At 41.0% G+C, this 13,893-nt stretch overlaps 1 protein-coding gene across 1 annotated transcript in view; it reads right to left on the bottom strand.

Moving 5' to 3' along the window:
- Positions 1-3,635: 3,635 nt before the first annotated feature.
- LOC6048997 overlaps positions 3,636-13,893 on the bottom strand; it is a 47,042-nt gene continuing 36,784 nt past the window's right edge. Inside the window, exon 10 of the mRNA XM_038252570.1 lies at positions 3,636-4,436. Within this exon, the coding sequence (XP_038108498.1) occupies positions 4,079-4,436 (358 nt within the window). The 3' untranslated portion in view covers positions 3,636-4,078. The remainder of the gene's footprint in view (positions 4,437-13,893) is intronic.

Raw genomic sequence — 13,893 nt, 5'->3', positions numbered from 1 at the left:
CAGGCTCTGCCTCGTCCGCGAACAGGTCGCCGCTGTCTTGTACTGCCTCCTCACCGGTGCTCTCCAGAAACTTGGCATCGCGGCTAATGACGATCCAGTCGGCATCCGGATGCAGGAAACGGTAGGCTTTACGCCCCTCCGCGTAGCCGACGAAAGTCATCTTCACGGCCTTGGCGTCCAGTTTACGGCGTTTCTCCTTGGGTACGTGGACGTAGGCTTCCGAACCGAACACACGCAGATGGGTGTAGGATGGCTTCTTTCCGTGCCACAGCTCGTAAGGCGTTCCCTCCACGGTCGAAGTAGGCAAGCGATTCTGCAGGTAGTTGGCAGTGCTGATCGCCTCGCCCCAGTACTTCTTCCCCAAGTTCGACTCCACCAGCAGACAGCGCGCCATCTCCACCACATAGCGGTTCTTTCGCTCCGCCTTGCCGTTTTGTTGCGGCGAATACGGCGCCGTCTGTTGCAGCACAACACCGTTCTCGGCCAGGTACTTCTTCAGCGTTGCACTTGAATATTCCCCTCCGCCGTCCGAACGGATCACTTTTGGGTAGTACCCGAACTGATTTTTCATCAGGCTGCAGTACTCCCGGATCTTCGCTTCCACTTCCGACTTCTTCTTCAACAGGCACAGCACGGTGTAGCAGCTGTAGTCGTCCACAAAAATCACGTAGAACCTGTTGCCACTTGGCGTGGCCTCCTCCATGGGGCCACCCACATCGGTGTGAATCAGATCCCCCACGGCGCTGGATTTGCTCTGCGACTGCTTCGGAAAACTGTCACGACTCATTTTCCCCTTCAGGCACACTTCACAAACACACTTTACAGCGCACTTTTCCATCTTCAGGCCGAAGCCCAGATCTTCTCGCACAATCTTCGACACCGCATCGGGATCTCGGTGACCCAGGCGCCGATGCCACATGTGCTCACACAACGCTGGATGCTCCGCCTTCGAGACCAGGGCGCGCTCGGGGAATTCCTTCAGCCGGTACAAGCCGCCGCTTCTCTCCCCCACTAGCACAACTTCCTCGCCCCGCATCACTTTACAGCCAGCTTTGTTGAAACACACGGCGTACCCCAAATCACACATCCGGCTGACCGAGAGGAGATTCCCGGCGAGAGACGGCACGTGGTACACATCGGCCAGGGTGACCGACATCCGGATTCCACTGCCCGTCACGGAGATCAGCTTCCCAGTGCCCGCGCCGCTGGATTTGATCCTGGTTCCATCCGCCAGACAAATGTCCGGCTGCTTCGAGGCGTCCACGTTGGTCAAGAGCGATGTGTTGGACGTCATGTGGGAAGTAGCACCGGAGTCCAAGTACCACCGGTTTGGGCTACACTCTCCACTTACGGCCAGACACATCTCCATCCCAGCTGGTCGCTCCACTGCCAGATTCGCCTTCGGTGAACCCGACGTTGCCTTGGACAGCTTCAGGCAATCGCGTTTCCAGTGGCCGACAGCCCCACAGTTGTGGCACGCACCGGCCTTCTTCGTTTTCTTCTTGTCGGTCGCCTTGGAACTGCCACCAACTGAGCTCTTGAGCGCCTTCTCGTGCAGCTGCTCGTCTTCCGAGCAATCCCGACGGCGTCGCCATTCATCCCGGAGCTTGCCCTTGATGTTGTCCAACTTGATCTCCGCCTTCGGGAGATTTTCGATCACGTTGATCAAGCTCCCGTACGACGGCGGCAGGCTCGAGATGATGAGCCCCACGAACGTTGTCTCCTTCAAGCCTTCGCCGTTCATCTCCAGATGGTTTGCCATCGCCGTCATCTCCTTGAGGTGCTCTGGGAGGTTGCCGCCTTCTCTGAGTCGCAACGAACACAACTTCCGCAAAACGTGCAGTGTGTTGCTGTAGTTCGACTCCCCGTGGATTTCCTTCAACGCGTCCCACATCTCTTTCGACGTCGTCTTCCGACAAATGTGGACGAGTTGATTGTTCTCCACGGCCAGCCCGATCGCCACCCTGGCATCTCCGTCCTTTTTGAGCCAGGCTGCATCCGGAGTGGCCGGTTTGTCCTCCGTCACCGTTGCGGTCAGGCCTTCCTTGAAGAGCAGAAGTTCCATCTTGAACTTCCACATCACATAGTTCTCGTCGTTCAACTTTTCCACCTGCACCTTCGCGTCCGCCATCTTGTTTTTCACTGATGCACGCGACGCACAAAGTCCGATCAGAAAAAAAACGACTTTTCCCGACTTTCACTCGCGGAAAACTCAAATCTTCACCACTGTGGGCCCACAACCTATTCGGGTTGCACAGTTCAACGGAAAAATAAACGTGAGAAATGAGTTTAACAAACGAATTTAGTGTATTTCGATTAAGCGCGAGGTTTACAGTTCGAGATCAACTTTGAGAGTGAGAAACGGAAGTGGCAAAACGCAGAAGGCGTTGTTGCTCGCAAGCAAGAAAGGAAGCACAACTGTCAAAGTGGCGACAACGGTCGAGGGATAGGACAGTCGTTGTTTACACTCTAATACCCCCCCCCTCCCCCCCCGTCACGCACTTTTCCTATACCTTTAACATGGGCTGTCACAAACCTCAGACCCCCTCCCCTATTCATGGACGTAATTTTTGAACGAACCCTTATGCTCTCTTACAAATTTTCCTAAAAAATGAGGGGGCAAAAAATAATTATTGACAGGAATTTAAACTTTTAATTGTAGGAACTTGTAAGATCAATTGTTTAAATTTTCATTGAAAAATTTAGGCATGAAACTTTTTTTTCTCGCTCTGAAAAATATTTGCAAAGGCCTAAACTGCCCATGTTCGAATAAATGTCCCATATGCAAAAATAGCAAGCTGAGCAAAATGCGAGGCAAGTTTGTCTCACACATTAGGCTACTTATAAGAGTTTCGCGAAACAACTGGATTTCCTCAATTTTTTTTAGAAAAAAGTACAGTTTTTTTTAGAAAAAAGTACAGTCCAGACTCGATTATCAGAATGCCTCGGAAGCGCCCTGAAGTGTAAAAGAATAGCTGACCTTCCCAGCTACCTTTTAACACTGCGGAGATTGTTTAAATAGTCACCTGTTGACTCGAAATTAGCAAAATTGGGCACCAGAAAGGCCTTCGGATAATCGAGTCTGGACTGTACTGGATATTTTTAGTTTTTCTGAAGAGCACATGATTTTAAACCAAACTTCAACAGTAACTCAAAAGTGATGAAAATGTATATGCTTTTTTTCCTTACAAAACACCCTTCCCAGTGAATTCAAAAGTTTGACGATCTGGCAACCCTGTCCCTAGTTATGACCACTTAATGATGTTTATGTTTGTTTAAAGCCGGATTGCTTCGATCTGTATGAAAACTATGACCGAATTCATCGTCCAACCCATCTTTGGTTACGCAATTAGGAATTATGAACTTCTGGCAATCCTTTTTCAAGTTATAGAAATTTCTAAAAGATGAATATGTGGTTGGTGGAAGGTTTCTTTGGTTCTATACAAAACCGAGTTTTCTGCGCACTTGGAATATCAATGAGATTAAGTTCGTTTTTTGTTATTATAAAATCCAAAGCACCCTGCGTCTCCATTGAAATAATTTGCAAGATAAAATCTCATGGAGCAACATGGTTTGTAGTCGAATGGATAAATCCTAGGATGTGTGAAATTGGTAATTGTCATCGAAAGTCAAGATTTATCATGTTTTAATTATAAAATAGAAGTACTTTATTCGATACAGCTTACGGGCTAAAGAATTACAGTTAATTAATCGTAAAGTTTTAAGCTTACTAATAAATTAGATCCTTGTAAAAAGGGGTTGTTTGATGAATTTTGTCACCACCTTTCTTTATGGCCATCCGTGTGACGATTTTGTAAGGCTTTTTTTTCTTCTCTCATGTTGAAAACGCCCCAAAATCGCACACAAAACGATAAAGAAAGTGGCAAGATCTCACGGCGATGTCCCTAATGACAGTTTTATTTCTTGTATTTGAGAAAGGGATTTTTTGAAAGTGAAAATTATACTTTTTTTTTCAAGACGAAGAATCATTTTGGCAGTATTCCATATACATATGTGTGAATGTGATTCTTCAAACTATCGTTTAATGTCCTTTTGCGCACCACAAATCCTTCGCTCACTACCTAGCACTTGTCCTTTTTGCAGTCGACCACGTTGCCGTAACGGTTCGGTTGCCAGTAGAAGCCGCTGCCATCATCCTTCTCGTGGTGGCCGCCATCGGAGGTCCCTCCGGGTACAAAAAGGTCACCGGCCACAGCTCGGCCGGGGCCGTCACCTCCTCGCCGATGATGTGCCTCAGTCCTCCCGGTTTCGGTGGTGGCTGATAGACTTCACCCTTTTTATTCTTGTCTTGATAACGCGAACCATCGGCGAGCCCATTTGGACCATGGAGCCCGCCATGGCCGCCGTTAGGTTTCGCGGGGAAGTATTTATCGCTGCACTTGCGCCACTGGTCGGGAGCATCGCCCACGAAACACCTGTAAGATGTGTGTTTTTGTATGGTTGTGTGAAAATGGGTGTGATTTTGGAAAGATAGAAAGAAATAATTAGTTTGTAATTTGAGCCTGCCAGATGAACATTTGATCAGGATTTGTCTACTAGCAAACGTGACTAAATTTCAATGTACAGTTTTGAATCATTCAGACCAACCAAATTTATCTTTAAATGTAACACTGTTTTTCTTGTATAAAACTTTTGGGAAACTTCTTATTTTTCCTGCCTTTCTCAAATGCGATATCATTATGCAGGTTTTTTTACCAATACTTTTTTTAAAAGTTTGAAATATTCGTGAAAAATTTCGATATAAATGGATCGAAAGAGCTCAAAAACACTAGTATGAATTTCTTATAATTTTACTTACAAAACTCAAACGAACGCTTACAATCACGGCAAATAGTGTCAGGGCATTTGTGGAAATATAATGTCCTATCCCAGAGGGTCCTGGAGTACCAAAAATTCTTAGGATGGAGCTCTTAACTAAAAGTTGCCTAAAAGCAAAATTGGAGTGTATCGTGGTGTGTCGGGACCATCCATAAACCACGTGGACACTTTAGGGGGTAAGCGATTGTTCACGCTCCATACAAAAACATTTTTTTGTATGGAGAATTGTCCACGAAGGGGGGTTGAGATTCCCAAAAAAGTGTCCACGTGGTTTATGGATGGTCCCGTCCCCAAGCTTCTTACTTCCCTGTAGATTCCGAATTGTGTTGTTGTATGAACACTCCGTGCTCAAACTCAACCTACTTCAACGAAACATCTTTGCGGTAAACTTTACGCAGTAGGCCTGGCCGCTTTAACTTTTGTTTGATGTTTCAATGCATTCTAATGCAATGGCGCACTACAATTCTAGAGTTTATCTTTTCGAAAAGGTCCTATAAGCTATTGGAGCAAATCTCTACGAAATAAATAGCTCTTTTTATTTAATTATTGTACATTTTAATCCGGCTGAAACTTGTTTGGTGCCTTTGGTATGCCCAAAGAAGCCATTTTGCCATTTTTTTTAGTTAGACCATATAATTTGTTTGGAAATAAATTGGCAGCTGTCCATACAAAAATGATGTATGAAAATTCAAAAAATCTGTGTTTTTTGAAGGATTTCGATTTGGTGTCTTCGGCAAAGTTGTAGGTATGGATAAGGACTACACTGAAAAAAAATACACGGTATTTTTTTTTGGTAATTTTTCCTTTAATTTTTGTCACTATAACTTGATTTGCAAAAAAAACACTACACAGAAAAAAATAATGTAAATTTGGAAGCTTTAATTTTGGAAGGTTGAATATTACCTCTTTTATGATGTAATTTTACCTCAATTTAGACTGAAAAAGTGACATTACAACAGAAAAGTGGTAAAATTACACATTTCCAGAGGTAAAATTACACCTTTTTTTCTGACATAAAAGATGTACCCCTTCCCAGATGTAATATTACCATGATTTTTTTTTCTGTGTACTTTTATTTTTTATATGTTTCAGGGGACATTAAATGCCAACTTTTCAAAAAAAATTCAGAATGTGTAAAAAATCTTTGACCGAGTTATGATTTTTTGAATTATTACTGATTTTTTCCAAAAAAATGAAATGTTGGTCATTTTTCGATGTAAAATCAATTTTCGATCAAAAAGTACTTTAGTAAAATTTTGATAAAGTGCACCGTTTGCAAGTTATAGCCATTTTTAGGTAACTTTTTTGAAAATAGTCGCAGTTATTCATTTTTCTTAAATTAGTGCCCATATACGTAATACGTTGTGGTTTGGTTGAGCGTTTTAGCAGAATGCATTACTATGAATACAAAGAGACGAGTTGTTCCTTTTAATTCCGCTATATATTTTTAATATCTTGACAGATACGTATTTCGTCTACTACTTGCAGACTTCATCAGTGTTCTGTTCTCGACTGAAGGTTCATCGCTGGTGTATCCGTATTTGTAGTTACTGTAGGTACTACCTCCTTGTTCTTCTTTGGTGCCTGTATAGGTAACAGCTTAAACAGCCACGTTGAGCCGTTACCTGAATCCTTGTTGAGTAAACGTTTGTTGCCTGCCTTGAAAATTTCCAAACTTTCGGCGACAGCAAGCTTCGATGGGTTCGTGATGTGTCTTAAGATGACCGCGTCGCTAGTTGTGATGTTATGTTTCTCCTTGATGATGTGTTCGGCTACTGCTGACTTGAAATGGGGGACAAATCCTTTCCGTATTTCCTCCTTGGCAATTCTGACATCGGTGTCTAAATGTTCGCCCAACCTGGTTTGCAGCAATCTCTTAGTTTGTCCAATGTAGCTCATATCACAGTGGCCGCAGGATACCTCGTAAATGCCGGGTTTGCCTAAAGTCGGTATGGGGTCTTTCGTTGAACCTAAAATGGATTCCAACTGGTTGTTTCTACTGCTGAACACTAAATCGATGCCAAATTTAACCAGTTTTTGTCGTAATGGGCGTGTTATCCTGTAGTCGAATTCTACTGCTGCTCTTCGTAGTGGCTCTACTGGTGGTGTAAGGGTTGTGAGTGACGTTCTGTGGAGTTTTCTTTCCTTCTTATCGATGATTGCTTGATAGTTGTTCTGCTGTAACCGTTGATTTCCGCTGTTTCAAAAATGTACTCCAATTCTTTTTGTTTTCCTGCTTCGCTGAGGGGTAAAGTTGTCATCCTATGTATGAAATAATGGAATGCTGCCATCTTATGTTGGAATGAATGGTTTGACGTGGCTGGGATTGTTCTTCTGGTGTTTGTTGGCTTCCTGTAGATCTCGAAAGAAAACGAAGATGGGCAACCTGGTTCTCTTAGGATCAGGATGTCTAAGAAAGGTAACTTTCCTTCGACTTCCATTTCGTAAGTGAACTTAATGCTTCTGCGTGCACTGTTTATGGTGTCCAGTACCGTTGTTAGTGAATCCCTTTTGATGATGCAGAAGACGTCATCCACGTATCTCCACCAACGTTCTGGTAGTAGGTTTTTGGTCTGTAGTTCGTGTTCCAAAGCAGCCATATAAACATCGCTCAGGAACGGTGACAGTGGGTTACCCATCGATGCTCCCATCCTCTGTTGGTAGATGCAATCCCTGAACTGGAAGTAGCTCTGTTCCATGCATAATTTGACGAATGTTATGTACTGGATCGTTTTTTGTCTCCATGGTTCACCCTCGTATTGTGATTGCAGCCAATCCCGTAGAGTTCCTATTGCGTTGTTTACTGGTATGCTTGGAAACAATGCTTTTACGTCGAAGGAAACCATTATTTCATCCTCAGCTATCGGTCCCGACTCTAAGAGCTCCTTTGTGAACACCTGCGAACTGATAATCGATCGGCTCGGGAAGGGTTTCGGCATACTCTTGAATTCCTCGACAAGCCACTTTGCGATCCGACTGGTTGGGGCATCCACTGCTGAAATGATTTCTCGCATCTCGTTGCCTGGTTTATGCACTTTAGGTAGTGCTTTAATCCTTGGTAGAGTTGGGTTCGGTACTCTCAACGATTTTGCAGTTTTTCCAACTGATTTCAAGAGGCCTGCACATTCCTTGATGGTGTTCTCGACTTTTTTGACCATATCAATTAACGTGTATCCTCGTTTTAGTGAATATTTTTCCCTGTTCCCGAGTTTCTCAAGAAGTTCCTTGTCGTATTCGTCTCGGTCCATGATTACTACCCGGTTTCCTTGTCCGCTTTTAGGTAGTATACTGGTTTCTCCTTGAGTTCCTTCACTGTTCGTACCTCGGCGTTGTCCTGGTGTTTTGTTGTTGTTTCTCGTATCAATTTGGATACCGTCATCCTGACGCTGTTGATTTGTGCTGGAAGGAGCGGTGGAGGTTTGGTCTGGTTTTTATCGATGCTGTTAGCATTGATAACAGTTTCGATGTCGATGACAATGTTTTCCAGGTTTGGCTTTGATGATACCGCGTATTTAAGACCTTTGTTGAGTAAAGTTAACTGTTCTTCTGAAAAAGTTTCAGAAGAGCGATTAACAACGAACTCTTCTAAGGGTTTAACTACTGGTTTCGTTGCCGGGGCAATGTGGGAAATCAGTTGTCGGAATTTGTTGTCCAGTATCTTGCGTTTCCTTTCTGATTCGCATTTCTCGGCTACTTTCACCTTCGTCAAAAAAGCTTCGAATTCGATGGGGAATTCTTTGGCTAGTTTCAGATGGAGTGAATAGCATTCGAGAGTTTTGATACTCAGTCTACCGTAGAGTTTTTTGATGCTCTCTTTGACAAGCTCTAACTCCACCCTCCGGATGATCTTGCTGTCCGTATGACCATTCGTCCTAATCCTGTGGCTAGTTGGTGTAACTCGGTGTTCGACACATTTTTTCAAGAAGGCAATGTCTTTGTGGATACCTGCGATGATTTTCTTCAGTCCGATGAACTTGTTGTGCTCTGAAGGCTTGGTTGCCATGGTAATTGTGGTTTGGTTGAGCGTTTTAGCAGAATGCATTACTATGAATACAAAGAGACGAGTTGTTCCTTTTAATTCCGCTATATATTTTTAATATCTTGACAGATACGTATTTCGTCTACTACTTGCAGACTTCATCAGTGTTCTGTTCTCGACTGAAGGTTCATCGCTGGTGTATCCGTATTTGTAGTTACTGTAGGTACTACCTCCTTGTTCTTCTTTGGTGCCTGTATAGGTAACAGCTTAAACAGCCACGTTGAGCCGTTACCTGAATCCTTGTTGAGTAAACGTTTGTTGCCTGCCTTGAAAATTTCCAAACTTTCGGCGACAGCAAGCTTCGATGGGTTCGTGATGTGTCTTAAGATGACCGCGTCGCTAGTTGTGATGTTATGTTTCTCCTTGATGATGTGTTCGGCTACTGCTGACTTGAAATGGGGGACAAATCCTTTCCGTATTTCCTCCTTGGCAATTCTGACATCGGTGTCTAAATGTTCGCCCAACCTGGTTTGCAGCAATCTCTTAGTTTGTCCAATGTAGCTCATATCACAGTGGCCGCAGGATACCTCGTAAATGCCGGGTTTGCCTAAAGTCGGTATGGGGTCCAGTATCCAGTATCTTGCGTTTCCTTTCTGATTCGCATTTCTCGGCTACTTTCACCTTCGTCAAAAAAGCTTCGAATTCGATGGGGAATTCTTTGGCTAGTTTCAGATGGAGTGAATAGCATTCGAGAGTTTTGATACTCAGTCTACCGTAGAGTTTTTTGATGCTCTCTTTGACAAGCTCTAACTCCACCCTCCGGATGATCTTGCTGTCCGTATGACCATTCGTCCTAATCCTGTGGCTAGTTGGTGTAACTCGGTGTTCGACACATTTTTTCAAGAAGGCAATGTCTTTGTGGATACCTGCGATGATTTTCTTCAGTCCGATGAACTTGTTGTGCTCTGAAGGCTTGGTTGCCATGGTAATTGTGGTTTGCTGAGCGTTTTAGCAGAATGCATTACTATGAATACAAAGAGACGAGTTGTTCCTTTTAATTCCGCTATATATTTTTAATATCTTGACAGATACGTATTTCGTCTACTACTTGCAGACTTCATCAGTGTTCTGTTCTCGACTGAAGGTTCATCGCTGGTGTATCCGTATTTGTAGTTACTGTAGGTACTACCTCCTTGTTCTTCTTTGGTGCCTGTATAGGTAACAGCTTAAACAGCCACGTTGATACGTGGATGACGTCTTCTGCATCATCAAAAGGGATTCACTAACAACGGTACTGGACACCATAAACAGTGCACGCAGAAGCATTAAGTTCACTTACGAAATGGAAGTCGAAGGAAAGTTACCTTTCTTAGACATCCTGATCCTAAGAGAACCAGGTTGCCCATCTTCGTTTTCTTTCGAGATCTACAGGAAGCCAACAAACACCAGAAGAACAATCCCAGCCACGTCAAACCATTCATTCCAACATAAGATGGCAGCATTCCATTATTTCATACATAGGATGACAACTTTACCCCTCAGCGAAGCAGGAAAACAAAAAGAATTGGAGTACATTTTTGAAACAGCGGAAATCAACGGTTACAGCAGAACAACTATCCAAGCAATCATCGATAAGAAGGAAAGAAAACTCCACAGAACGTCACTCACAACCCTTACACCACCAGTAGAGCCACTACGAAGAGCAGCAGTAGAATTCGACTACAGGATAACACGCCCATTACGACAAAAACTGGTTAAATTTGGCATCGATTTAGTGTTCAGCAGTAGAAACAACCAGTTGGAATCCATTTTAGGTTCAACGAAAGACCCCATACCGACTTTAGGCAAACCCGGCATTTACGAGGTATCCTGCGGCCACTGTGATATGAGCTACATTGGACAAACTAAGAGATTGCTGCAAACCAGGTTGGGCGAACATTTAGACACCGATGTCAGAATTGCCAAGGAGGAAATACGGAAAGGATTTGTCCCCATTTCAAGTCAGCAGTAGCCGAACACATCATCAAGGAGAAACATAACATCACAACTAGCGACGCGGTCATCTTAAGACACATCACGAACCCATCGAAGCTTGCTGTCGCCGAAAGTTTGGAAATTTTCAAGGCAGGCAACAAACGTTTACTCAACAAGGATTCAGGTAACGGCTCAACGTGGCTGTTTAAGCTGTTACCTATACAGGCACCAAAGAAGAACAAGGAGGTAGTACCTACAGTAACTACAAATACGGATACACCAGCGATGAACCTTCAGTCGAGAACAGAACACTGATGAAGTCTGCAAGTAGTAGACGAAATACGTATCTGTCAAGATATTAAAAATATATAGCGGAATTAAAAGGAACAACTCGTCTCTTTGTATACGTAATACGTATTACGACGTAATATTGAATGTTTTGCCCTTTTGAAATAATAGTCTTGATTTAAAAAAATGGAAATATTGTTTCGAAAAGATCGGAAAATTTCACAGATGAGCAATTCTCTACCAAAACCGGAAATGGATTTTATTTGTATTTTTTGATTTGGCTCAAACTTTGTGGGGGCCTTCCCTATGACCAAATATGCTATTTTCTGTCATTGGTTCACCCATACAAGTCTCCATACAATTTTGGCAGCTGTCCATACACAAATGGTATGTAAATATTCAAACAGCTGTAACTTTTGAGTGAATTTTCTGATCACCAAACATTCGTGAAATTTTCCGATCTTTTCGAAAAAAATATTTTTTAAATCAAGACTAGCATTTTAAACGGGCGTAATATTCAATGTTTGGCCCTTTTAAAATGTTAGTCTTGATTTAAAAAATTTCAAAATATTTTTTTCGAAAAGATCGGAAAATTTCACGAATGTTTCATGTATTAACATTGAAAATCGGACCATTAATTGCTGAGATATCGTCATTAGAAAATGGTGGGCTGTTTGGGTAAGACTTAGAAAACTTCAATTTTCGTGTTTCTTTTTCTTTAAGCCGCTGTATCTTAGCAACCAGAGGTCCAATCTTCAATGTCTCTTAGACAATTTTATAGCAAATTTTCTGAACTTTTCAAAAAAAATATTTTTAGAAATGGTCACTCATGGTCACTATTTTTAAAAATCGAAAAACTGCAAATATTTCGCTAAGATCAAACTTTCTGTGGCTATATCTTGAAAACGGAGCCCTTTATCAAAAAATCTGTGAAGTACTTTTCGATTGCAAATTCAATTTTGCATTAAAAAATAATGTCAAACTTGTTTTTGCATAAAACTTCGATTTTTTCCAAAAATCACATTTTTTTCAAAAATTCATAACTCGGCCGCAGATTTTTTGACCATGTTTCTCTATGGCTCAAAAGTTGCGGATTTTTGTCCCCTAAAACATATCAAAAAATCTCGAAAATCAAAAAATACGTATTTTGGGAAATTGAGTTTTAGTGAAAAAAAAGTTGATAAAAAAATCTGCAAATTTTTTTTCTGTGTACCTATTTTTTTCTCAAAAGTCCTTAACAATACCTACAACTTTGCCGAAGACACCAAATTGATCAGAAAATTCACTCAAAAGTTACAGCTGTTTGAATATTTACATACCATTTGTGTATGGACAGCTGCCAAAATTGTATGGAGACTTGTATGGGTGAACCAATGAAGCAAAATAGCTTATTTGGTCATAGGGAAGGCCCCCAAAAAGTTTAAGTCAAATAAAAAAATACAAAAAATAAAAATGGTTGAAATCGGCCGATTTCGTAGAGAGTTGCTCAGATGTTTTATATTTTTTTACATTGAACATCGGACCATTAGTTGCTGAGATATCGACATTAGAAAATTATGGATTGTTTGGGTGAGACTTAGAAAACATCAATTTTCCTGTTTTTAAACCTTTGCATGGCAATATCTTCGCAACTAAGGGTCGTATCAACAAAGTTCAAAAAAGAAAAATATAGAGAATTTTCTCAGCTCTTCATAATATTTTTTTCAAAAGTGGGCAAACATGGGCACTAATTTAAAAAAATGAATAACTGCGACAATTTTGAAAAAAGTTACCTAAAAATGGCTATAACTTGAAAACGGTGCACTTTATCAAAATTTGACTAAAGTACTTTTTAATATCGAAAAATGAAGTTGAAAAAAATTTGCGATCGATATTTTAATTTAAAAAAATTAGTATTGATTCAAAAATTCATAACTCGGTCAAAGATTTTTTGCACATTCTGGAAATTTCTGAAATGTTGGCATTTGATGTCCCCTAAAACATATATTAAAAAAAAAATATTGTTTTTTGCAAATTAAGTTTTAGTGACAAAAAGTGAAATTAAAAATCATCATTTTTTTTTACCGTGTATCATTTTTTTCATTGTAGTTCATATTCATACCTACAACTTTGCCGAAGACACCAAATCGATTAAAGAAATCCTTCAAAAGATACAGATTTTTGAATTTTCATATATTATTTTTGTAAAAACAGCTGCCAAATTTGTATGGAAAATTATATGGACAAATTAATTATACAAAATGGCTTCTTTGGGCATATCGAAAGCACAACAAAAATTTCATCTGGATTAAAAAATACAAAAAATAAAATTGAAAAAAAAAGATCGACTTCCAAAATTAACTTTTTTTCTGTGAAGATCAACTAGTGCCCAGTATCCTCTAAAAAACAAAAGCGTAGACATTTGAATATTTCAATTTAGATTTTTGCAATTTTCAAATTATCGCAAATGACCAAAAGTTTATTTTTTATCATAGCCCAAATTTAATCTAATTTAATCTTTTATATATTTAAATTTAGCAGCCAATTTTGATCCTGGAGAAAACCATAGGTCCAATGGTTTTCTCCAGGATCCCTTAGAAAGATTGGCTGCGCTAGGGTTTAAATATATAAAAGATGAAATTAGATTAAATTTGGGCTCTGATAAAAAATAAACTTTTGGTCATTTGCGATAATTTGAAAATTGAAAAATCTAAATTGAATTATTCAAATGTCTACGCTTTTGTTTTTTAGAGGATACTGGGCACTAGTTGATCTACACAGAAAAAAAGTTAATATTGGAAGGTTGAATTTCAGGTTGGTCTTTTTTGAGTAAT

The sequence above is a fragment of the Culex quinquefasciatus genome, chromosome 2, assembly GCF_015732765.1.
Source record: "Culex quinquefasciatus strain JHB chromosome 2, VPISU_Cqui_1.0_pri_paternal, whole genome shotgun sequence".
Lineage (NCBI taxonomy): Eukaryota > Metazoa > Arthropoda > Insecta > Diptera > Culicidae > Culex > Culex quinquefasciatus.
This window is presented reverse-complemented; position numbering and strand designations above follow the sequence as displayed.